Source organism: Ixodes scapularis, unplaced genomic scaffold (genome assembly GCF_016920785.2).
Source record: "Ixodes scapularis isolate PalLabHiFi unplaced genomic scaffold, ASM1692078v2 PGA_scaffold9__187_contigs__length_104089568, whole genome shotgun sequence".
Classification (NCBI taxonomy): domain Eukaryota; kingdom Metazoa; phylum Arthropoda; class Arachnida; order Ixodida; family Ixodidae; genus Ixodes; species Ixodes scapularis.
Genome location: NW_024609884.1, coordinates 48,748,572 through 48,772,425, shown reverse-complemented (window position 1 = coordinate 48,772,425; position 23,854 = coordinate 48,748,572). Strand labels below are relative to the sequence as shown.

Genomic DNA, 23,854 nt, shown 5'->3' with positions numbered 1-23,854 from the left:
GACGTGGAGAGTTGAGAGGCACCTTGACCTTCGATTTGTTTCATCTTTTTTTAGATAAAAACTAGCGCTCGCGAGAAAATACGGGTTTCTGTTTACCGTTCCATGGGTGACACAGATTAATTTTCGCAGTTTATTGGAAAAGTCTGAACATCGTTGGGCACCGCCCCTTTAAGACGAAGGCTCTGTGGAACCATGAGGGAATCCCGACAGGCCATTGTGAAGTCAAGGTGGGTCTTAAATGTAGTGATGCTGCGGGTAGTGTTCACATATCGTTTTGCAAGCTGCGCTGTCTCCTCTCCGAAGTCAGAGCGTAACGACTTGAAAGTGAACATTCGACAGAAGTCTCTCTGGGTGGGGAGCAACCAGAGAGACTTCTCTCGAATGTTCACTTTCAAACACCAAGATGTTATTGCAGAACCTATAGAAAAGTCGGACCAATCTATTAGAGCGCAGCTCTTAGGCACCCATTTCCGGCTTGAGCGGTGTCGCCGTCGGCGTAACCGCGCATTCACATTATGGGACGTTTCCCCATAATGACGTCGCACGAGACGGCACGTGTGACGTCATGAGGGCCACTAGGGCCACGAGTGACGTCATGAAGGAGGAGGGAGGGAGGAGGAGGGGAGGAGAAGGAGAGGAGGAGAGAGTACGGAGGAGGAGGGACATACCCTCCTTTCCGTGCCCTCCCCTCCTCCTCTCTGCGCTCTAATTCGGCATTACAGACAGTTGTAAACATCTTTCATTTTTTTGCATGTGCTCGTAAGAATGCAAAAAAAAAAAATAATACAGGAAAAGACACAACTTCTATCAAGCGGTCAAACATTTTTGGTTCTTAAAAGAAATGACACGTTTATTGTTCACCTTCATACTTTATTTTTGGCTAGAATGTCTCGAATAAAGGTGTCGCTTGATGATCACTTGATGAAGTTGACGAGTGTATGGAAGCAGTGAACTATCCCCAGGCCGACTTCAACGTACTGAAAAAGAAGATCGATGCGACGTTTTCTGCCCATAACTAAATGCAGAGTGACCGATTGCGAAAACGAACGATATTTGTATAGCTCCATCCTGGCTATGCTTCTCACCCTTATTTTTCATTTCTCATATCTCGAGTTTTCGTAGGAACAAGTAACACAAACTTTTTGATTTGTTGAAATACGCCTCTGTGCGCATCTCAGTGTTGCTTAGTTTTCGTTCTGCAATCTGAAAAATAACAACTGTCGACTGCCTTTTTATCTGACTGAGAAAAAGCTGCGATTATGTTTTTTTCTTATGTGGTTATTATTAACGACTGTACATATTTTGGATTCGAGTTTCAGTCACTCAGTGATGTTACAGCTTCGCGCCTAAGCACGGCGGCGTGAGGGTATATAGTAGTTTCAGCCGGTTATTAGTGTCGTAACGCAACAGTTCTGTTTCCAAGCCACCGATAGACGCCAAGCATCTACGTGGTAACCGAGTTCGAGAATCACCGCATCCTGAGCGTTCCATTTTACACATTGCTCGTGAAAAAAAAAAAAAAAAAGTGCGCCAAACAAAGGAACATGATGTTCTGCGCGACTTATAATAATGACCATAAGTTTATTTGCAACAAGAAAGGACAATGTTGGCCTCCAACTCCCCATCCATCCAAACATTGATGTGCGATTGTCTTCGAGAATCGAACGCACGTAAGCGGGACTTACCCCGGTGACCGATTTGTAGGGTAGTTCGTCCGTCTTGTGCCAGGTGTGAAAAAGCGCCGCTCCCACGACGTACACGAAGCCGGCCAGCCCGTGGTACAGCACGTACTGTGGGTGAGCAATACGCCGTCAACCCCCGGTGATGTGACTCTCTCGCTCCCTGAACTCGCTCTTTGGGCACCGATTTTTCTGTACTCAAAACATGCTAGTCAGTTTGACCTTCCGACTGTGAGCGACTTCTGTAGAAAGGATTGGGGGAATGTGTGTGGTTTTTTCTCGCTTATATAACCATCAGGTAAGGTGAAATGAGGCCGAACTGGTGCTCGCTATTTATTTTAGATACGATTTGGTGAAGAGTCGTTTACAACCACGGTCATATTGTATGTTCCTAGCCACCTGCTTCGTTTATATATATATATATATATATATATATATATATATATATATATATATATGTATATATATATATATATATATATATATATATATATATATATATATATATATATATATATATATATAAAACTGAGAAGAAAAAACCCTTAGTGAAAAACAGCAACAACGAACGATTTAATCTTCGACGTTTCGGCCGGAGTCCGGTCTTCGTCAGGAAGAACCTTTACAGATGAACGCGGGTGGTATTTATACATTTGTACATATATTTATTTTGTATAAATACCACCCGCGTTCATCTGTAAAAGTTCTTCCTGACGAAGGCCGGACTCCGGCCGAAACGTCGGAGGTTAAATCGTCCGTTGTTGCTGTTTTTCACTAAGGGTTTTTTTTGTCTCAGTTTTATACCCACGCCTTCGGCCTCCCGCCACCATGCCCGTTGTTTATATATATATATATATATATATATATATATATATATATATATATATATATATATATATATATATATATATATATATATATATATATATATATATATATATATATATATATATATATATATATATATATATATACATATACATATATATATATATATATATATATATATATATATATATATATATATATATATATATATATATATATATATATATATATGTATCAGTGTGTCGAACCGAAAAAAATACGGGTTCGGTTACGTTTCAATTTCAGGTAAATTAATTTTGTTCCGGTTCAGTTCCGGTTTGATTAATTCGATCCGCGAACCGGTTCGGAAATTATAAATGACAAATTGCAACATCAAAATAAATTACAAATAAAACATCTGAAATCAGCACATGCGAAACGGGGTACATCGTAGTGTAAGGCTCAGGGATTTTTTACCAGGAATGGTTTCTTTATGTGCACTCAAAGGTTACCTCACCGACGTTTACGCATTCGGACTTCATCTAATTGGGTCCGACGCAGTAGCTGTAAAATCCGCGACCTCCTTACAAACCCACTTACAAGTAGAACTCGCTAACTATCCCACACCCTCGGCGTGTAAGCAATTGAAGGAACAGTGGGGAGAAAATACAGCTTTCTTTATTTGAACTAGCCTTCGGTAACTCAAATTAAACCCTTAATGAAGTTTTCATTAAACAAGATACGTAATATGAAAAACACTTCACCGAACGCAACGCCAGAAGGACGTAATAGGATAAATATTAAAATAAAAGAGTTCGCTGTCTCACAAATATGTTAGCTTCTAAGTGCCTATACGAAACCGGATGCATTATTATCAAACTACACAGCCTTTTCTTTTCTCATTCCGATGGAAGCAAGCTTCAAGAACTCGCGCGTTCTAAAAACGTGTTATGAAATGAGCACACAGCAGCATTTAGGATTTACGAGATTGTAGAAAAATAAAATACTGTGACGCGATTTTTTTTTTTTTTTTTTTGCACAGCCTTCCAATTTTCTTTTTTCCGTGCAAGCCGCGACCAGCGCAATACTGGTTCCTATGCCAAGATTCATGGATGCAGCGTTTGTCAAGATTCATGGATGCAGCGTTTATATTCCTAAGACTGAGTGGAGAAGAAAAATATATAAGCGAGGTGTGTGTCAGTTGACGGCACTTAAAAAACAAATGACATTGATAGCACATTCATTGTCAACAGCGCGTGGCCGAACCGTTTTGACATGAGCCGGTAACCGTTATTTTTTTCCGGTTCAGTTTCGGTTCGGGTTCATCGCGATAACAATATAACGGTTCGGGTTCGGGTTCAGTTCCGGAAAAAATACCGGTTCGGTTCCGGTTTTCGGTTCGGTTCGGTTCCGGTTCGACACCCTGATATATATATATATATATATATATATAAGATGATTGAAGCTTGTAGGCCGGTGATTATTCAAATACACAAAAAAGGTTCATGGACTGAACAAAAACAAGGAAAGCCTTATTGACACACACACACACACACACACACACACACATATATATATATATATATATATATATATGTGTGTGTGTGTGTGTGTCAATAACCCTTTCCTTGTTTTTGTTCAGTCCATGAATCTTTCTTGTGTATTTGAACAATCACCGGCCTACAAGCTTCAATCATCTTGTATATATATATATATATATATATATATATATATATAAATGACATCTTCAAGTTGTGGCTTTTACAGAATACGTTGCTGACCCCTAGGAGAGTGTCAAAAATAATTTTAGTCAAAATGTTTTCGTTTATTGAAACATTTTGCCGCCCCCACCCTTTCCATGAATTAAATTTTAGAAAAAAGAGAAGAAACAGCTCTTATTAGCATCACTTATTATCATAAGAAGTAAGAGACAGATGGCGTATTAGATCCCATGCTCGCCCTTAGCTGAATTACCCAGCGCAGAGAAGCGACTTTGAGCATTGAACTTCCATTGCTCTCTTTGGCCTTTAGGCGCGTACGGTATCTATACGGTATTTAAGGCGCGCGCGGTAAGACCACGAAATCGTTGAAACGGGCTCCGACTGTACATGGTCGCAAAATAGTATTGTGTCAGAATAATGGCCGTTTATACATGTAGCAGTCATATACGCGTATGTGGTGCCTAAAATATCGCACCTGTGGACGGCCGCAGGGGGTCTCTGTTGTAGTCACCTCAGGGGTTGGGGGTAGTGGGACATGGGTTTTGACAAGCAACTTGTCTTTGAACTAATGACATGCACATGAATCCAAACGCTGGCAGAGCTTTCGATTACGTCAGTCGAGCGCTGGGTCACAAACACGGCCAAACAATTCATGTTGTAACCATGGGTTTATTTCTCAACTTCGCCGCTAGGGACGCGACGGTTGGATCTACTCCTCAGAGGGGTATTAGACCCCCCGCCGAAATCCCTGGGGAATTTTAAAAGCAAGAAGCTGCTCTCTCAGTGCGACTAAAGTGCCCATATTCTAGAGCCGGACACTGGGGCGCACGCACAGGTTAGGCCAATTAAACTACATTACAACATCGTTTTGGAATCGTGGCTTCCTAGTTCATATTGTACAATCGCGGACGATATAAGAAAAAGAAAAAGCCGATGCGAGCCCGTGGCTCCGAAGAGACCTTCAGTGCTATCTAAAGGAAGAAAGCTGAGCTATCATCGAGGCTGTCATGTGCACGAGCGTCATTTCAGCAGCTGTTCGATTTTTGTCGTTACTCCCCACTTCGTGGGCGGCAAACGATTGCTGAGCCAACACCGATTTCGGCAATGTTCTTAAATCAGGATTGCGTGCCTAATGAAAAAAAAAAGAAAAAAAAAAGCCTATTGTTGTTTATTCCGCGACCTTAAAGGGGCGATGCAAAAATTTTTCTACTTTCAATAAATACAGCTTAGAATTATTCCTTGACATTTATGACCTATGAAACGCAGGTTGCCTATTTCCTCTACGAAGTGGCAGTGGCAGTCGCAGAAAAAGTCCGAGAAAACCGACCACCGTTTACCCTCTCAATTCGCAGCCAGAAAAAGCGGCCACTTGATCTGGAGCCGATTATATGCCGCCAATGTTTTTCACACAGTGTGCGTGTCCACTGCATCAGCAGAATTTAAATATCGCCGCAGCGGAGATTGATGTCGCACTCCTGGGGATTGCATTGTTGGCATTGACCCCGCAACTCCGTCATCAAGGTTTGCGAAGGAAAGGCTGAAAGAAAAGGTTTGCTTTTTCCTCCCACCGCGACGAAGGAGCTTCTTGGTCTGTGGCGTTGCTTTCGAGTATTCCTACCCAATGTTGTTGCGCAGCCCCTTTGATATCAAACGCCCGAATATGTGACTGCTCAACTTGCCGACCCGGTGGTTTGAGCCGTGCTTGATTTCGCTTTTTGCAGCGGAACTCCTCTAGATTGGGCGCTGAAATCAGCATTAATTCAGCAACAGCCAATCAAGTGAGAATTGCGGACACAAATTTAACTGCCGCCGAAGCCTCGATAATGGCTGAGATTTCTTTTGACAGACAGCGCTGCAGGCCTTTTAAGTCTCGTGCTCGCCTGCTTTTTCGTATCGTCCGCGACCGTACGTGTATGTACCATTCAACCTTTCCGTGTATTGTTCCCGCTTTTTAGATACTTCATTTAACGATAAAATTACTCGTCGTGTCACGCGTTCATGACGACTTAAAATCAAAACTAAATTTCAAGCATAAAAAAAAGCCACTTGGCACAGGGCTTCTAGGTAAAGGAGCGATTATTGGTGCTTACAAAAGCGGTCTGGGGCAGATGAAACTGCGTCGAAGGAGAAGAAATGCCGGCAATGATGATGAGCAGGTTGTTGAGGCAGTACGTGAAGGAGACGAGGAAGGTGACGTGTGCGTACCACTGAATGGTCACGTTGCTGGACATGAGCAGGTACAAGACCATGAGGCATGCTGCTCCAACCTGGGGTATGACGAAGGCGGTGTTGCACTAAGCGTAATCCGTTGAGCGGATAAACAGCGCACTACTGTTTCAGTTGGGCAAAGCGCTTTGTTGCCTTCTTTCATGCTGCCCCATCTCTTAGGTGTGTTTTTTTTTAGTTGGACATGGCGTTTAAATGCATACATGCGCCAAACTATGCCGAAGTATACGCGAAATCTTGAAGTTGGTGCTTCAGGAGGTCGACTCCCGCTTACACCTATTTAGGGAATTGTAATTATTAAGCATAGCAATTAATAGATATATAAAAAAAGAAGAAACATCACGACTATATTTTCTCACAGTGCAGTCAAAAAAAGAAAAAAAACTGCCAAAACAATAATTCTTTTACCTAAACATGAGGTCTGCGGTGTGACACTGAACATAACGTGAGGACGCGAAATACCTTTCTCAATGACTGATAGCCAATATATTTTTTTTTGTAAAAACGATTTTCCGACCCCATAATTCATCGTGTTCCCTGCATTCATGGCAGTGTTCGGCTGTCCGAGAGTTGTGCGTTAAAGTAGTCGCACGGATATTTCTTAGAGTGCGCGATGTAGTAAGGCCAAAGATTGTATAATTTCAGGTTCGGGTGAGTTCCGAAACTAAAAGTGCTTAAAGCGTTGTACAGCATTTAAACGCTTCAAAAAGCTGACAAGAGCCTATATTTTTTTACATTTTTTTAAACGTTTTACGCATTTCCCGTACTCTGTTTGTGCTTTATTTTGACATGAAACATACGCGCAGGGATTACCAAGTGTTGCCGGCGTCCTGGCCGGTATACGCCATGAATGCAATTACGTGCAATGTGCTCGTGATTCTAACCTCACGCTCTTGCCCACATGAGTCAAAACAAAGGAGTGGCCAGAATTTCGAGCTTGCAATCGTGTAGACATTAATGTAACTCTGCCTCTGGAGCTAAGGCAATTATCTATACTTATTACCTTGCACAAAACCCGGCGGAAATAACAGACCTTGTCCCGAGCGCGTGTATCACATTGATGACCATCATTTATGCCAAGGAATGACTTCACTCACGGTCTCTGCTGTGGTGAGGATACCCTGGCCTGTGGTCATGTATCCAGGGTCGACCTTGATCCGCTGGGGAACATCCGACAAATCTCCTTCCCCTTCGCTCGGGGACGTGTCTGCCTGGGTCGGGTCATGGCATTCGCCGTTTTCGCTTCGAGTTCTTTAAGTGCTATCGTCCAGCTTGAAAGCACGAGGCGCTTATTGAAGCATATACTTTCTTCCCCCGGCTGCCTCGTAAAAAAAAAAAAAAAATACCAAATAAAAATTTGAGACTTGCGACACAAACAAGACAACACTCACAAGGGGAGTTTCCTGGTTTGCGTGTTGATGCTGTCCGGTTTGTGCCGTCAGTCTCGGTGATCTAGTCGTTACAATTAACCTTGATCAGTTGGTTCCCGCTCCTAAATCTTGTGCGTCAAGGAAAGCTACTCTCCAAACCAATGAGTAAAGCGTCTTTACACTCGAATTTGCATTTTACTGATGGCAGAGACATGCCATAAATAAGGGAGGTGAAGTCTAGAGTTATGACGCAGTAGAGTTTACTGACAGTAAATAGATGTGTCAGTTTATAGAACGGCAAGGACAAATTCCATATGCTGATGCATCCCTGACATGGTTCCAAGTGGAAGTGCTACGTTTGGTGGACACTGAAACATTATTGTTTTTTTATATACATACCTAGAGGGCTAGATCAAAGTAATATAATATATCGTCTATGCTGGTTTCACCCGCATTAACGCTAAGTTAGTAAAAAAAAAGCACACGTAAGCAAGACAAGCGACAAGATGTTGCAATGTTCCCATCGAATACATTTTAGCTGTCGCTTCTACAGACTGAGTTTTTAAAGTTACGGTTGCCGCATTGGGAACAGACGTATAAATATGAACTTCTCAATCATATGGGAATGACCAATTTGAAAAAATAAAAAATAAAAGGCGGTCATATCTTTTTTTTAAAATTAAATCTAGAACCAAATACGACGCATTCATAGACGATGCAAATATTAAAAAAAGGAAGACGGTGTTTCTATATTTGTGAGTGAGGATATGACGGTTATCGTTTGATACGTAGGCAAATCAATGCCGACTGTTGGGCGAGTTGGTGCTGAATATTTGAAAAGGTGGTCGCGCTTATAGACACGGAAAAGAGGAAACACAATTTAATAAGATTCGTTCCAAAGGAGATTTAAAGATCCTTTTTTATGTGTAAAATAAACACCAAAGAATACTGCTGCGGTTATCGCTCAAACGCTTTTTCACGTGAACCCGCGGCGTTTAACTTTTGTGCAACGTTTCAGCTAATTTCCGATCGGTGAACCTCTTCGCATTTTTAGAGAAAAATCGAAAACATAGCGCGGATGCTTGTTTTTAAATTTAGTTTAGATATCTTTTTTTAAGCACTTTGTTAGACAAGCCATCCTGGGTAAGTTGTTTTCTTGGAGACACAATTTGACAGATGTTTGCAGTCTGTAACAGTTAAACTCACACCGAGGTGAGCTTCGTGGCATGCAGGAAAACGAATTATTTATTACAGGAAGGAATGGGTCGGGAAATATTGTTTCTTCAGTGAGCATATGCCGCAGTTAGGATGCGTGTGTGCTTTTCATTTCTTTCCGCACTGCACGATGAGCTGAGACTGTTGTACATGGAAATGCATGCACCGATCGTAGAAATTTCCTGAACAATACATTGTTGGCCAGTGGAAGCTCAGTGCATCGAATCCTCGCCGAAACTCTGCATAAATCCTTCTTTTGCGTCGCGCTCGCCACACGTGTCTACGAAAAACAATAAACGTTATTTAGGTTGCATCACAAATACACCCAAACGATTTGAATTAACTTCCCATCCTCAGCTAGGGTGTGCCAGATGCATTTTGTGTTTGGCGTGCAGACAATAACATCAGGGGGGCTATGTTGCGCCTTTCGCACTCCCAGGAGACTTGGAAGAGGGAAGTGACGTCAACGACACAGCAAATGCAGATTGGATGTTGACAGAAGAAAACGAAATCAACACCCAATCTGCGTTTGCTGTGTCGTTGACGTCACTTCCCTCTCCCTAGTCTCCTGGGGGGCTATGTTGCGCTTTTTGGACTCCCAGGAGACTAGGGAGAGGGAAGTGACCTCAACGACACAGCAAACGCAGATTGGGTGTTGATTTCGTTTTCTTCTGTCAACATCCAATCTGCATTTGCTGTGTCGTTGACGTCACTTCCCTCTTCCAAGTCTCCTGGGAGTCCAAAAAGCGGAACATAGCACCCCTGGGAGTGCAAAAAGCGCAACATAGCCCCCCTGAGTTCACGCTATTCGTTCACGGTATGGATAGCTACCGACTCTATATATGATTTAACTGCGTAGTTCGGCTCGTTTCGTAAGCAAGGTTTCTGGAGGCATTTTGTAGATGACGTCACCCCAGGTCTTTTACTTACAGTCTGTTGAAGGGTTGGACTCGCTTCAGCTGGAAGAGCGGGCGTCGGGGAACCCACCGGCGCAGTCGTCATGACGCGGATATTCGAATGGTTCGGCCTGTCTCGGAATCAGGCTCTACAGGCACTCGAGCGCCGATTCTTCTTCTTCGTCGCTGTCATAGAAGTCACGAATGCCGTCGCACACGCTCGTTGTACTGAGAGTTTCACTCGCCAATCTGGTGTATTTTCGAAATTCTTTATTGTCTTTTACAATTATATATACATATTCAGCTGATAACATGATATTTTTATTTTCTCGAACAAATGTGAAAAAAAAAAAAAACATCACGCGTTCTCTGACGTAGCATAAGGTTTTTATTTTTTAACTTCAAATGATTAAACTGGTTTATTTTGAGCATTCATGTTTGCGATTCAAAGCACAGCTGAACAGAAGTTCCCGAAGACACCACTTGATTTTGTCATTTATAAAAAGATGTACTATATAAGCAAATATTCCTCAGTGCAGCCGTGGGAGGACAATGGCTCCGGTGTCACGAGTGATGGCGAATCAAGGTGTAGATGAAATGGCCAGTGTGCAGCGCTCCAGCAATAAGTGCGAAGATCTAGAAAAAAAAAAACAAAAAAAAAAAAACGAAGAAGTAAACGTAGTTCATTATGATTATCCGCAAGACTTCAAATATCATGGGTCGGTATCTGCTTACTATTCAGCGCCCACAATAACGTTCGCTGAATAAACGTTCTATTGGAAGGAGCCTGGAGTACATGGGTAAGGCTAAAAAACCCGCAATATCACCAACCAATCACGCTCAAAAAGAAAGAAAAAAAAAGAAAAAAATCACAGGATCATGATGCATTTACCTAGCGCAATTCATTTAGGCTAAAGCAGCAAATGCAAAAAGACGACGAGTGCCTTGACCATGCACGCTTGGCGTTGCTCGACTGTCTCCATCGTGCCGGCTGTGGCCGGAGTGAAACGAAGTATAATATCCTATTGTGTACCCACGAGTGCCTGCTTAAATAGGAGAAGCGTAGAACATCTTAGAATTATCGTGTGACGATCCGACGTTAACCGGGGATAAGAATATCGAGGGCCCTAAACTCCTCAACACACAAAGTTGGAGCCGAAAGTTCGCGGAGGGCGCCGATTGGACGCCGGCGACAAAAGCGCCAAGTCATCGTCGCGATAGTCCATATTCGGCGCGCTCCGTGAACTTTTGCCTCCAACTTTGTGTGTTGAGGAGTTTAGAGCCCCCGCACTCTTGCTGACGATACTTCCAACGGAGTTCCCGAGCATTTTTTTTAATTTTTTTTAACAATGTCTTGGTGTACAATGGAGCACGCCACTGCATATCAGATACTGCATGAACGCTCTGTAATTTATGGAAACCTTACACCGCATTCGGAAGAAGCAAAAATTGATTTGGTTGATGGTACGTTATAATTGTGCAAAACGCCGCCTAGCATAAATAAGCGTCTTTAATCTGAAAAACTCTCTGTCTAAATGTCTTAAAACTTTTTTTTTTTTCCTAGGCCGAAAGGCAAGGAACTAAATCCCTTCTATTTTATTTGCACGATTGCAGACATACGAAACTGCGCTCTTCTTTCCGTGCCACACGAGCGCATTAAATAGATACCGGAAGCGTGACAACCCACTGATTGCCCTTTAGCTCTAATTTGTTGGCATCTGTTGCTACCTTTCGGACCTTTTACGTGTACATTTGTTTATATGAATGCAATTTTCGTTTTGAAGCATGAAGTGCTTTTTAACGGAACCTCCCCCATCCCCAAAATTTTGTCCGTCCGTCCCTTTGTTCATTCGTCCATCCATCCGTCCGTCGGTCCCTCCGTCCGTCCGTACGTTCACCCGTACGTTCGTCCATGTATTTCCCGCTAAATTTAGCGGGGAAACTAAATAGGTGTATTGATTACGGGATGTTACTTGATATCACCTGACCTGACGTCACTTGACCTATTAACCAATCCACTTGCCACGCTATATTTGGCGGGAAATTCGATGCCACGTGAGCTGAAGTCACGAGACGCACACCCAATTTAGTTTCCCCGCTAAACTTAGCGAAAATATTGGCGTCACTCCTGGTGTTACGTGAGCTATACACCAATTCAATTTTCCCACTAAATTTGGCGGAGAAATTGATGTTGCCCGACCAACAGCATTAGTTTACTCGCTAAATTTAGCGGGGAATTTGAGGCCCCGTGACCTGACGACACCCCGACACATCAATAAAATTTCCCCACCAAATCTAGCAGGAAAACTAACGTCACGTGACCTATACACCAATTTAGTTTCCCCGCTAAATTTAGCGGGGAAATTGACGCCACGTGCCCTGTGCATCTAGTTTCTCAGTTTAATGTACCGGCGATATAGCTAAAAATAAAGGTTCTTCGTCATTCCCCGAAACGACGGTTTAATGGCTTCTAGATAATGCGGAGCGCAAGCTCGTCTGCTTCTTTTTGCAGGGGTTGGGATGACATCTCAACGCCGAGCTCTGATTGGCTCTGACCGAAGGATAGTGGGTAGACCTCGAGGCAGCTTGCTTTGAGGTATACCCACTATCCTTCAGTCAGAGCCAATCAGAGCTCGGCGCTCTGACATCACAACAACTGCTGAAAAAAAAAGAAATAAGCAGACAAACTTGCGCTTCGCATATTAAAAGATTGCACTTTAAAGGGCCTCCGACACGCCGAAAAAATTCAAAGTGCTCGCCAGTGCCCTGTGACGTAACAATGTACCGCAAGGTGTCGCGGCGGTCAGAAGGGAGGCATCGACCTACGTCACTAAAAGTGGGTTCGCCGGAAGTCACGTAAGTTTCACTCCTCGTGCTCTCCACACCCGTGCCTAAGACTTTTCTTGTTTGTTTTTGTTTTTATATTTTGGTATTTTCCACGAGCGATCGTAGAAAACGAAGTTTCAGGTCCACTAGCTTTTTATCGCTGCACCGTTGGTCAGTTTGCGTGCTGTAAAAGTTGAGGACGAAGAGCCAGTGGATCGACGTGATGGAGCTCAATGATGAAAGCGTTGCGAGTACAAGCCAGTGTACGAGTGCATGCCATCAGTCCGATGGTACAAAGCCATACTAAGCACAAAACAAGCTATCGAGCTCTGAAAAAAAAAAAAAAATTAGAACGCTTGCAGAAATTAGGATTGCTAGCATACGACACGCCCGATCGCACTGCTGAAGGTTCAGAAAGCGAGGTCGTGGAATCATCGGATACTGTCCAGGCTGAAGATGCCTGCCGTCTAGAGAATACGAACTGGTGAGTGTACCAAGAACAAGTGAACGTCGAGCATAAAATACGCGTTTTGTCTACAACAACTTGTTTACTAGGTTCACTGACTCCTCTTCGTCTACCTTTACAGCAACAGTAGGCTATGAAGAGCAAATAAAAGAAACCTTGTCTGCTTGGATTGCTCGCGGAGGTGCGGAGAATAACAAAAATATGAAAAACTATTTCACGCGGTCGCGGTAAGCACGAGGAGTGACATAACTCACGTGACTTCCGGCGATGCCTCCCTTTTGACCGCCCCGACATTTTGCGGTACATTGTTACGTGACAGGGAACTGGCGGGCACTTCGAATTTTTTTGGTATGTCAGAAGCCCTTTAAGTACTGCATTCAGGACTTAAAAAAAAAAAGTCGCTGCCAATTTTTATTTTATTTTAGTTCTTGCGTAAGGTCCCCGCGTTGTCTGGCACCGCCCATGCTGCGGGCGATGGCGAATATCAATCGCAATCGCATCAATGAACGCAAGAAATATGTAATAAACTGGCTAACCAACAAAACCAATGTAAAAAGTCAGGTCACTTATACAACCCGTAAGGTGAAACACTGCGAGAGCTGAGGTGTGACATCGGAGGCGCTAACGTGTCATTTGGGAGCAGACGGACTGATGAACGGGAAAGGTGTGAAGGCGCACCATAGACTCCGCATAGGTGTTTAAACCGAGAAATCCACCGGACGAAACTTCCGTAGCGTTTTGGAACGCCACGGAAAAAGCATCTCGAAAACTTGTTATAAAGATTATTAGACACAAACTACGACTGCCTCGTGGTGATTGAAGAGCACTTTGAGAATCGCACGCCCAAGTGTGAAATCCAGGGAACGATGAAATTGCATGTCTATGCACGAACCGTTCCCTATCATTAGTGTGTATGCCTGAAAGTCTTATACAATGTTATTAGATACAAACTAACACCGCCTTGTGGTCACTGAAGAACACTTCCAGAATCGCGCACTCAAGCTTCAAGCGTAATTCCACGCCCGTGGTTTCGCCGGCTTTATTTCTTTTATTCCCCGAGAAAGTTTCTGGCATAATTAGCAAAAACGCTTTGTTATCTTTGTTTCCTAGCAGTCTCATGTTTATCTTGCTACGTGCCGTCATGGTGTCCCACTGTCACCTGACGACGTATTGTCACGTGGCGTCTGAATGTCGCGTGACATCAAAGTGTCACGTGACGTCATTACATCACGTGACTCATTGTGTCACCTGACGTCATTAAGTCGCGTGGTGTCACTGTGGAACGTGACTTGACAATGTCACGTCATGGTGTCAGTGACGCCAGGTAACAGGTGACGTAATGCGCGGCGTGACGTCGTGTCGAGCGTCGTGATATCAATATGGAATCTTTTGGCGGAGTGCCGGAAATGGCCCGCGTCGATATGAAGCGCAGTCGACGACGCGAAACCTGCGGAATGTCCCACTAACTGTAATCAGAATAAAAAAAAGTGAGCTCGACGTTTGAACACGGTGGCTGTCATAGCGTGTGTTGTCTCTTGCTCGAAACGAATCTTGAGCTACGCAGCGCCGAGCATGCTTAAATCTGGCGCTGTGTAGCTAGACCAGATATACGAAAGCACTGACAGAAGCGCCTCGGTACAAACTGTTGTGTAGGTTTGCGCAGACAGACACACTATGCGGGGTTCGGGCTAACGCTGAAGCGTCGAGACCTGGCCGTGCAAGCTATATAGAGTTCTAGTTCCGAGGTGAACATCCTGATGATGCCATCAGGATGTTCACGAGTCGTCCATGCGAAAAAGTAGAGGCCGAAAATATGTTCAGAGCAAATAATCAAGTCTGCGATGTTACAGTGAGAATAACGTATCTCATGTTTACGTTAATGCCTGTGCCACATCGCTGACTTCATTATTAGGGCTAAGCGCCAAACACCTTCATATATTGCACTGATTGGCTTTCCGAGCGTTCTGTAAGAAAGTAGTTGCACCGGCGGCAATCGTTTTAGCGCACGTCGCAAGTTTAATTATCATGCCTTACCAACACGCCCAAGCTTCCATTCTGAACAGTCGATATTCATAACTGAAATATGGCTACACCCATTTGCTCCAAAGCCAAAGAAAATACTCACGGCAATTTTGGCGGGCTCGTAGCGTTTGTAAATGTAGATACCGGACGAGAGAAAAGAAATCATAGCCGTGGCTTGGAAACACAGAAACTGTATAGGGATTAACGAAACGCCACTTGTAAATGACGCGATCAGGGAAACAACAACAAAAAAAAGTCGTTATTGGAAGGGAAAATATTTTGAAATCCGACAGAACGAGCAATGTTTCAGTATCACATTAAGCTTCAGCATTTATCGAAGGAACATTCATCTGAGAATTTACGTACGCGTCTTATGGATTATGTAAGTTGTTAAAAACAATCTACGGAAACTTCCTGAGATAATTGGGGGAAAGGGGGGGGGGGGGGGGGGGAGGAGAGGTGATATGCCGTCAACAGATGCAAAATCAAACGCATAATTTGCATTTCAGTATTCTCTTTAAGAGCAAATCCGCTAACAATAACCTTACGCGCAGTTTACGCACGCATTTACACGTTCTTAAAAAAGATACGGCAAAGGGCTAGGCAATTAATTGCGTTGCATACGTGAAACATTCTAGCATGACAAACTTTTAGTGATACTCTGAGTTTCAAGACGCCAGACGCATGCGTTCACGGCGCTCTTCAGCAGATAGTTTAACGCGTACCATGTGTACACTTGATAGTTGTTCGTAGAATGAAGCGATACTACCGCTACTCGGGTTAATAAACCTGGCGATCTTCCAGAGCCTTCCATACTCTCGAGCTCCTCTCTCTCTCAGTGCGCACATATGTGATGGAGCTCCTTGACGCCTACCTCACGCCTCCTCCCCTACCTCCCCGTTTACCAATCAGCGTCGAGCACCTCACTCCTCCTCTCCCACCCGTCAACCAAACAGTGTCGAGCCTCGCGGCCACGCTTTTATGTGGGTTTCACGAAATGCCAAACACCTAGCAAAAGAAAGTTTCACGAAAAAATGCCTTTGCACCTACTTTCCCGCAGAGCACTCGGAAAGCGAGTCTCTCCAGCGTACGGAAGGAGCACTGGGGATGGCATGCCGCTAATGTATTTAACCCTAAAACTGAAGTCTGCGACGTGGCTCTAACTATGACGCAATCGCGGAACCTCATGCTCAGTGCCACACCGCAAAGGTAATTTTTAGGTCTAAACATATTTTTAGTTTCGTCATTCGGCGAGTTCCCCCCATATCGAAGATGTGAGCTCTCCGAGTGCTCTGCGGGAAAATGGGCGCACGGGCATGTTTAGAAGTGTGAATTATGAACTTTATTCAACCTGGACTGATGCCACCGATTCATTCGATAGATGCACTTATGCGTTAAAAGCAGCTATAGAATAACCCAGAAAATTAGTATTTATCCTACTCGGGCACATACAATATAGGATAGTCGGCTTGCGCCTCATAACAGGCAGCGATGGCGCGAAACAGTTTGAACCAACTGTCTCGCGTTCTCTATACTCTCATGGTCACGCTCCTCCCATCGAACACCTTGAGTGTACCTCTACCAAATACCCTAGCATAGTCACTGACAGAGTGAGAAAGCAGGGCGTGTCTTTCAAACGCCCGGCTTCCTTCACGCGCTTTATACAGGGTGTCACAAAAGAAAATTTACACGCTCTTTTTTACCCCAAAAATAAACTAGGCATCGCCGAACGCTCATTCTCCGCCCAAAGGTTGAACTAGAGGTCACAACCAGATGCCAAAGTTTCAGCCCGATCCGATAACATAATCAAAAGTTATAAGTGATTTTATGAAAAGTTCAATGGGAAAATGGAGCCCATTTTTGCCCGTTTTCGGTTTCTGGTGCCATAGAGCCCCATGTGTTTGAAAACTCTGTCGGCCGCCATTTTCCCATTGAAATTTTCAGAAAATCACTTATAACTTTTGATTAAGTTATGGGATCGGGCTGAAACTTTGGCATCTGGTTGTGACCTCTAGCTCTACCTTTGGGCGGAGAATGAGCGTTCGGCGATGCCTAGTTTAATTTTGCGGTAAAAAAGATTGTGTAAATTTTCTTTTGTGACACCCTGTATATGCCTTCAACTGTGCTGTGGCTGCGCGCTCGCGCCCGATGTGCACAAGCATAACCTCCAATATACTGACAGAGCCTGACAGGTCCCTACGAAGAGCGACCGCCGAAATGAAAAACAACGGATGAGAGGAGAGCCACGTGACTGGCGCCGCGCTGCGGCGAGACGCCGAAACATACTTCTTCTGAGCGAGCAAGTGTGTTTCGGGTCCTCGCAGCTGCAAAAGCTGTGCGCTGACGTCTAGGCTCCCTGAGAAATGGCTCTTTGATGCTCTTTGCTACCAGATCCTCGCGCTGCAAATCTGCGACCGGGCACTCTATGGCTCCGTCGTCGAACTGCCAGGCTTTGTGAGCATAGAGGAGGCTATGGCACAAGACACCGAAGTGTTGTCAAAAGTAGGAAGCTCGCGCCAGAGGCGAGAAAACTGAAGCTCCTCTCTGCCGTTCTCACTATGTCAGTGACTACAGGAGGAGTAGGGGCTACTGGATGAAAGCTTCAGTTGGGATAGGTTCTGCGTAGTTTGAACGGCTAGATGCGCCGTAGCTCAGAGTTACCAATTAAATACACCTGGGTTGCGTCTTCTGTAGTTTTGGTGTCCTGGAATACCTTGCCAAATGGCACAAAACATTACACGACATGCAATATATATATATATATATATATATATATATATATATATATATATATATATATATATATATATATATATATATATATATATATATATATATATATATATATATATATATATAATGGGATTGAGTGAAGATTGACAAGTGCAACCGTAGTAATATTGAGAACGATATATATATATATATATATATATATTATATATATATATATATATATATATATACGGCAGAAAACGCACTGGAGACGGTTGTTGGAGTTTTTAAAACCCATTATTCGTAAAGTTCGTCGACGTTTCGGCCTGAAACAGACCTTTTTCAAGACTTATGGGTCTTGGGTCTTGGTGACCCAAGACCCAAGACTCTTGGGTCTTGGTGACCCAAGACCAAGACGCCGGTCTCACCAAGACTTCCTCCTAGTGAGACTGGCGAAGAGACTTTGTCTCTTCGCCAGTCTCGAAAAAGGTCTGTCTCAGGCCGAAACGTCGGCGAACTTAACGAATAATATGTTTTAAAAACTCAAACAACCGTTTCAAGTGCGTTTTCTGCCGTAAATACTGTTCGTCATCCTGCGCTACGTTTTCTCTCTCTCTCTCTCTCTCTCTCTCTCTCTCTATATATATATATATATATATATATATATATCGCGTTTCCATGTTTCACCTCTTCAGTGTCAGAATCGCGTCTCTGCAAGTCAGGAGAAAGTGCAGATTAAATACGCCGAGACCTCCGAGACCACCGTGCCTCTGGGATTTGACGCTGCACGTGTGCTATTTAGTGCAAATGAGCGGAGTGGGGATGTATTCTCCTTAGTGCAGCATTTGCGTGAACGGTGACAGGCTGAAGTTCGATACTCTGGTCGCTTTGGCTAGGTTCATTGGCTTTGTCGACAGCGCCACTGCTATACCCAGTGTTTCTGGAATACTTTTAATAACCCGCATCGCCTATAGCAACTCAATTCTTTAAGCACATACCTAAGAAAGTTTACTTTAAAAGAGTTGTGTCTTGATGCTTACGTAGAAGATCAAATGTAGGAGGTAGCGCGTGCCGTCCGACAGGATGATGGCGATCATCATATAGGAGCTGTGCAGTCCATACATGAGCGATATTCCTTGCAAAAACGTCAACATCATCGATTGCTCGATGGATATTTTGTACACAAGCATGTAGACCACCAAGTCCACGACCTGCGAGATTCGAGGGAATAATTTAAGGGAAAGACACTCAAAACTCAATTACTCCAAAGGTTCGTATGGGCTGTGTCTGAGCGATACATGGTGTATCACGGCACAGAAAATATGGAGAGAAAAAAAGCACACTGCTTACGAGTTCAAGGGCAACAAGGATGTGGTGGATGGTCGAAGCATTTTGCTGATACATGGTCACCAGCTCTACGCTTTCAACCAAGCTTGGAGCGGTTCCTGAAATTAAACAGGTGTTCGTTCAAACGTTCACATATATAAAATATGCTAAGGTCGTTTCCGTTCTGAAAAGCATTCGCCCGGGCCCATCCAGCGCTGAGGATGTGTCACGTGACCTTGCGTCCCGAGTATGACTGCTTCCGATCGTGGCACGCTCGCGTTTGCTGATTGTCTCCAGTTGTTCGTATCTCGCCGTGACTCAACGTGGGGCCCGAAATAGTGAGTAAACGTATCGAAAAGTTTCCCCAACAGAAACTACTTTTAGTCACGACGGTTATAGCCGCAATCTGGCTGTAGTCACTTTTTCTGTACAATATTGTTTTTTATTCGTCCACATTAGAAATGTCCTGCTATAATCACATAGACTTTGAATATAATCGCGTCGAAGCGCACCGCCCGCCTCTTAAAACTAGTAAGTAGGGGAGCAACAGGACATGAAGTTGGGTAGTTGGTGCAAGTTCCTTGCAGGAATAAACTTCAGTTGCCAGTCAGCGTCATGTTCGTTCACTTCTCGTTCCCGTCCTTCGTGTAATTTGCGCTGTTTTCAAATTTTTATAAATAGGGGAGTGTTGTAGAAGCGACTGCCTATTCATCAACTGGTAAGATGGGTTGAAAATTTGAGCTTGAAGATTAACTTCTTGTTTTTCTTGAAAGTAGGCGCTCTTATGTTAAATTAATTTGCTTAAGAAAGTTTCATGGACTTTTGGTGTCACATATGTCTTAAAGAGACGCTTCGTTTGCAATCATTTTTTACCCCGGAACGACCAAGGTGAACATAACCGGATACAATATTCGGACATTTTTCGCTGCTGCTGCATTCACTTCGTTTTAACTGAAAATTAAGAGCAATTTTTACATTTTTGATAAATCCATTGAACAAATCTACCCGAGCTTACTACTCACAAATTGACTATCTTATGCATGCTGGTGGTGCATTCAACACGGATAATTTCTTTTTTAATTAAAAGATGTCGGTCCACTGAGCAATATAGGATTTAAAATACTCACCATTGACCGTGAAAATCATCGCCGTTGTTTGTTCTGTAGAGCTGTGGTTGTCCTTTAGCACTTCGGTGCATGATTGGGTAAGAGATTAGCCGGAAATTAGCAAGCCACAAGGTACATTCTTTTTAAATGTGGTTTGACACATTGCAAATATGCCATTATCATACCTTTACTCAGCCGTAGCTTGATCTAACCTTTCAAGCGCCGGTCGAGCTTCTTTTTTTCTTCTTTGAGGGAGATATAGAACGCTTCTGAAAACTGCTAGGTGAAGTTGGTTGTGCTACATAATGCGAGAACTGCCTTTCTACCCAGACTTCTTGCAGTCGTTATTGTTTCCAACGTTGTTAGCATGTCGAGCCACCGGAAGCTTGCTAGCACTTCATCTTTTTTGCGAAGTTCTTCGCGCAGGACGCCCACGTAATTCCACTAAGCAAATTGTGACTGTTTCTTTAACCTTAAACACGCGGACAACTTTATGTAGCTATGCAGTCGAAGGTATGGGAGCGCGTGCATGAATGCCGATTAAAAATGTGCACGCGCACTCCTCATGTCGTCGAAAATACCACAGAAAGGAATTTTAGTATATCTGAATAACACAACAATAAGGGGGGGGGGGGGGGGGGGCGGGGAGGGGGTCAGATCGGTTGCTGGGTGCGCACACATCAAAGCTCGGAGCACGTGGAACCAAAGCTCGCGCTGGAGAATTCAGAGATCCAAGATTCACAGAGTTATTATAATGTACGCTCGATGCTCAATGGCGCTAGTGTCTATCCGACTTCCGGGATACAAATTGAAGCAGTCAGCCACTAGAGTCACTAAATAAAGCTACGCTTTCAGAGTACCGCATTCCTTTTCTTTGGCACTTTGCCCACAATACAGTCGCTCTATTCAACAATATTCTGGTTCGCTGCGGCATCATTGGACAGCGTAGAGCCACTAAATGAGCTGCGCTCATTTAGTGAGCGCAGCTCACCAAATGAGCCACTAAAAGAGCCACTAAATAAGCGTAGCTTATTTAGTGGCACTAGGACAGCGGTAGCCAGGTGTGTCACTATCATCATCATCCCGTTTTTTCAACGCCCCCATCTTGGGTCCAGCGATCCGCTGCCTGCTGCTGTTTTACTTTTTACGGCGCGCGCACGACGCTAAAGTGTGTTGCTCAGCACGCACTTTTTCCTTCTTGTGACGAGATACGAACAACACGACCTTGATTCGCTGCCACAGCCTCAGCTACGACAGCTGGCGCAGGCGACGGCTACAGCTCGGCTTGGCTCAGTTACAGGCACTTCTCCATCTGCGCGTAGACCCAAGTTGGCGACGCCTGACGCGCTTCAGACGCGTAGCTTGGGAGTTTCGGTACTCTGAAAGCGTAGCTTTATTTATTGACTCTATCAATCACCTAATGAACATAGTTACAGTTGCGCACACAGGGACAAGGACAGAGAAAAGGAACACGTAGACGACAGACAAGCTCACTTTACACTGTAACTATGGTCATTAAAGGGACCATGAAATGATTTTAAAATCGAGTTTCATCCACCGCACGTCGTAAAAGGTGTGAAAAGAAACACAAAAACACAAAAATAGGGAGCCCAAAAAAATTATTTGCTATAGAACTTTTAAAAGAAAACTGGACTCTTTTGCGCCTTCCTTCCTTCGCCTGTTCACTACGATGCATCCGCGGAAATGGAGCACGTCAGCCAAATCCAGGTCGCCTATTGGGTAAGAGCCTACCTTACCAGCAGCGCGATCGTAAACAATAAATAGCCGGCGAATGTTTCCGAAAAGTTTTGTTAAATAATATTCAGATCCACATTTTGTAGCATAATTAGAGATGTGTAGCGAAAATTGCCAAATTTGATAATGCTGAGAGCCAGGCGCCATCTATCGTGTGGTAAACGAAGCAACTACTGCGCGTGCGCAGTAGGGCAGGGCCGACAGTTACTTGGGTGGCGGCCAGCGACGAACGTTTATTTTCTTTGTTTTCCTTCCTCTCAAAACTCTGACTGACTGAACGTTTATTTTTCTACGTGTTCTTCCCGCGCGTGCCGACTTCAAGCAGCAAGAAAACAGTACTTAAAACAGACCACGACGAACAAGAACGCTGGATCCACCGACTCCGACGAAGCGTATACGCCTCGCAAGTGGGCTCATTTTCGTCTTCTGCGCATAAGAAAGGAAGTAGCGGTGACGTCAGAACGCCGAACTCTGATTGGCTGATCGCGGCCCCCTATCTCAGCGTCGTCTGCTCCTTTGCAACGTCGTCTGCTCTCAACGTCGTCTGCGTCTGTCTTACCTTTCCTGCGACTTTCGGAGCGAACTCGACCTCGCCTTTAAGAGAGGGCAAACGAAATAGCTCGAGCGGTACGTTGTTTTTGTCTAACAACTAGCAGACGCGCATCAAGGAGGGAAGTCAAAGGACTCCCTGGCGAGGTGTCCCGGGGCGCCGAGGTTTTTTTGCTTAGAACCGAGGCAAGTTCCCTCCCAAATACTTTTCCCCTCCATTCGTGTGCGGCGAGACCCCTCACTCTTTAACGGCGTCGGCGGGTTGGCGCAGTTAACGTCGTCTGCTTTACGTCTGCTAGTCAAAGCGGTCAAAGCGATGGCTGCTTTACCTTTGCTGCGTCTGTCGGAGATACCGCTTTTTCGTCGGCGAGAGTCACCGTTGCCTCGGGAAACAAGGAGATAACAAGAGGAAGAAATTGACCCCTTAATCTAAAATTGAGGTCAGCAATCAAAATATTATACGGGAAGGGTTCACAAGGGTCGCGCGGGCATATTCCACTCAGCACGCCAGCCGGTCGTGGGCAGACGGTCGCCGAGTCGCGGAGAGCCTGCTAGGCCTAACTGCCCAGCTCGTTTGGGCGCGTTCGGTGGGATCGTGGCCGTGGGAGCTTTTCCCGGGTGTTTGTGGATCCAGCGTTCTTGTTCGTCGTGGTCTGTTTCAAGTACTTTCTTTTTTCTTGCTGCTTGAAGTCGGGACGCGTCAGAACCGCACGTAAAAAAATAAACGTCCGTGGGTCGTCGCGACCGCGACGTTGTCGGCCATGCTGATTTGATGGTAAGAAGTGCGTAAGACAGCTTCGGAGCTGTCGTAGGATTTTGTCGTAACCTGCGCAAAACTTACGAAAATTTCGTTTCGTGAATACGAATTTGTTCTTAAGTTTTGTCTTACGCACATTTTTGGCGTAAGATCGTTTCGTGAATCTGGCCTCTGCACTTCCGAAAGTCGCAGGAAAGGTAAGACAGACGCAGACGATGTTGCGAGCAGACGACGTTGCAAAGGAGCAGACGACGCTCAGATAGGGGGGCGCGATCAGCCAATCATGGGCTCGGCGTTCTGACGTCACCGCTACCCCCTGCGCGAGAAGCAGACGAACTTGCCCTCCGCATAGGCCTTGCAGGCATTCCGACTCGGCGCTGCGTTGCTTCGTCGCAAGACCGTCTGCCTACGATCGGCTGGC

At 44.5% G+C, this 23,854-nt stretch overlaps 1 protein-coding gene across 1 annotated transcript; it reads right to left on the bottom strand.

The window, feature by feature from the left end:
• Window positions 1–914: 914 nt before the first annotated feature.
• LOC121046747 lies at window positions 915–20,412 on the bottom strand. Its single transcript, XM_042287410.1, has 7 exons — window positions 20,394–20,412; window positions 19,291–19,385; window positions 18,981–19,151; window positions 7,531–7,593; window positions 6,298–6,474; window positions 1,686–1,790; window positions 915–977 (listed from the first exon to the last, which is right to left on the bottom strand). Exons 1-7 carry the CDS (start codon window positions 20,410–20,412, stop codon window positions 915–917), a joined length of 693 nt encoding a protein of 230 aa, XP_042143344.1.
• Window positions 20,413–23,854: the final 3,442 nt, after the last annotated feature.

Coding starts and splice junctions, on each gene's coding strand:
- LOC121046747 (XM_042287410.1), bottom strand. Junction 7,594..18,980: donor TCCTACATTTGATCTTCTAC/GTAAGCATCAAG, acceptor GATGTTCCCCAG/CGGATCAAGGTCGACCCTGG. Junction 1,791..6,297: donor ATCTGCCCCAGACCGCTTTT/GTAAGCACCAAT, acceptor GCTCACCCACAG/TACGTGCTGTACCACGGGCT.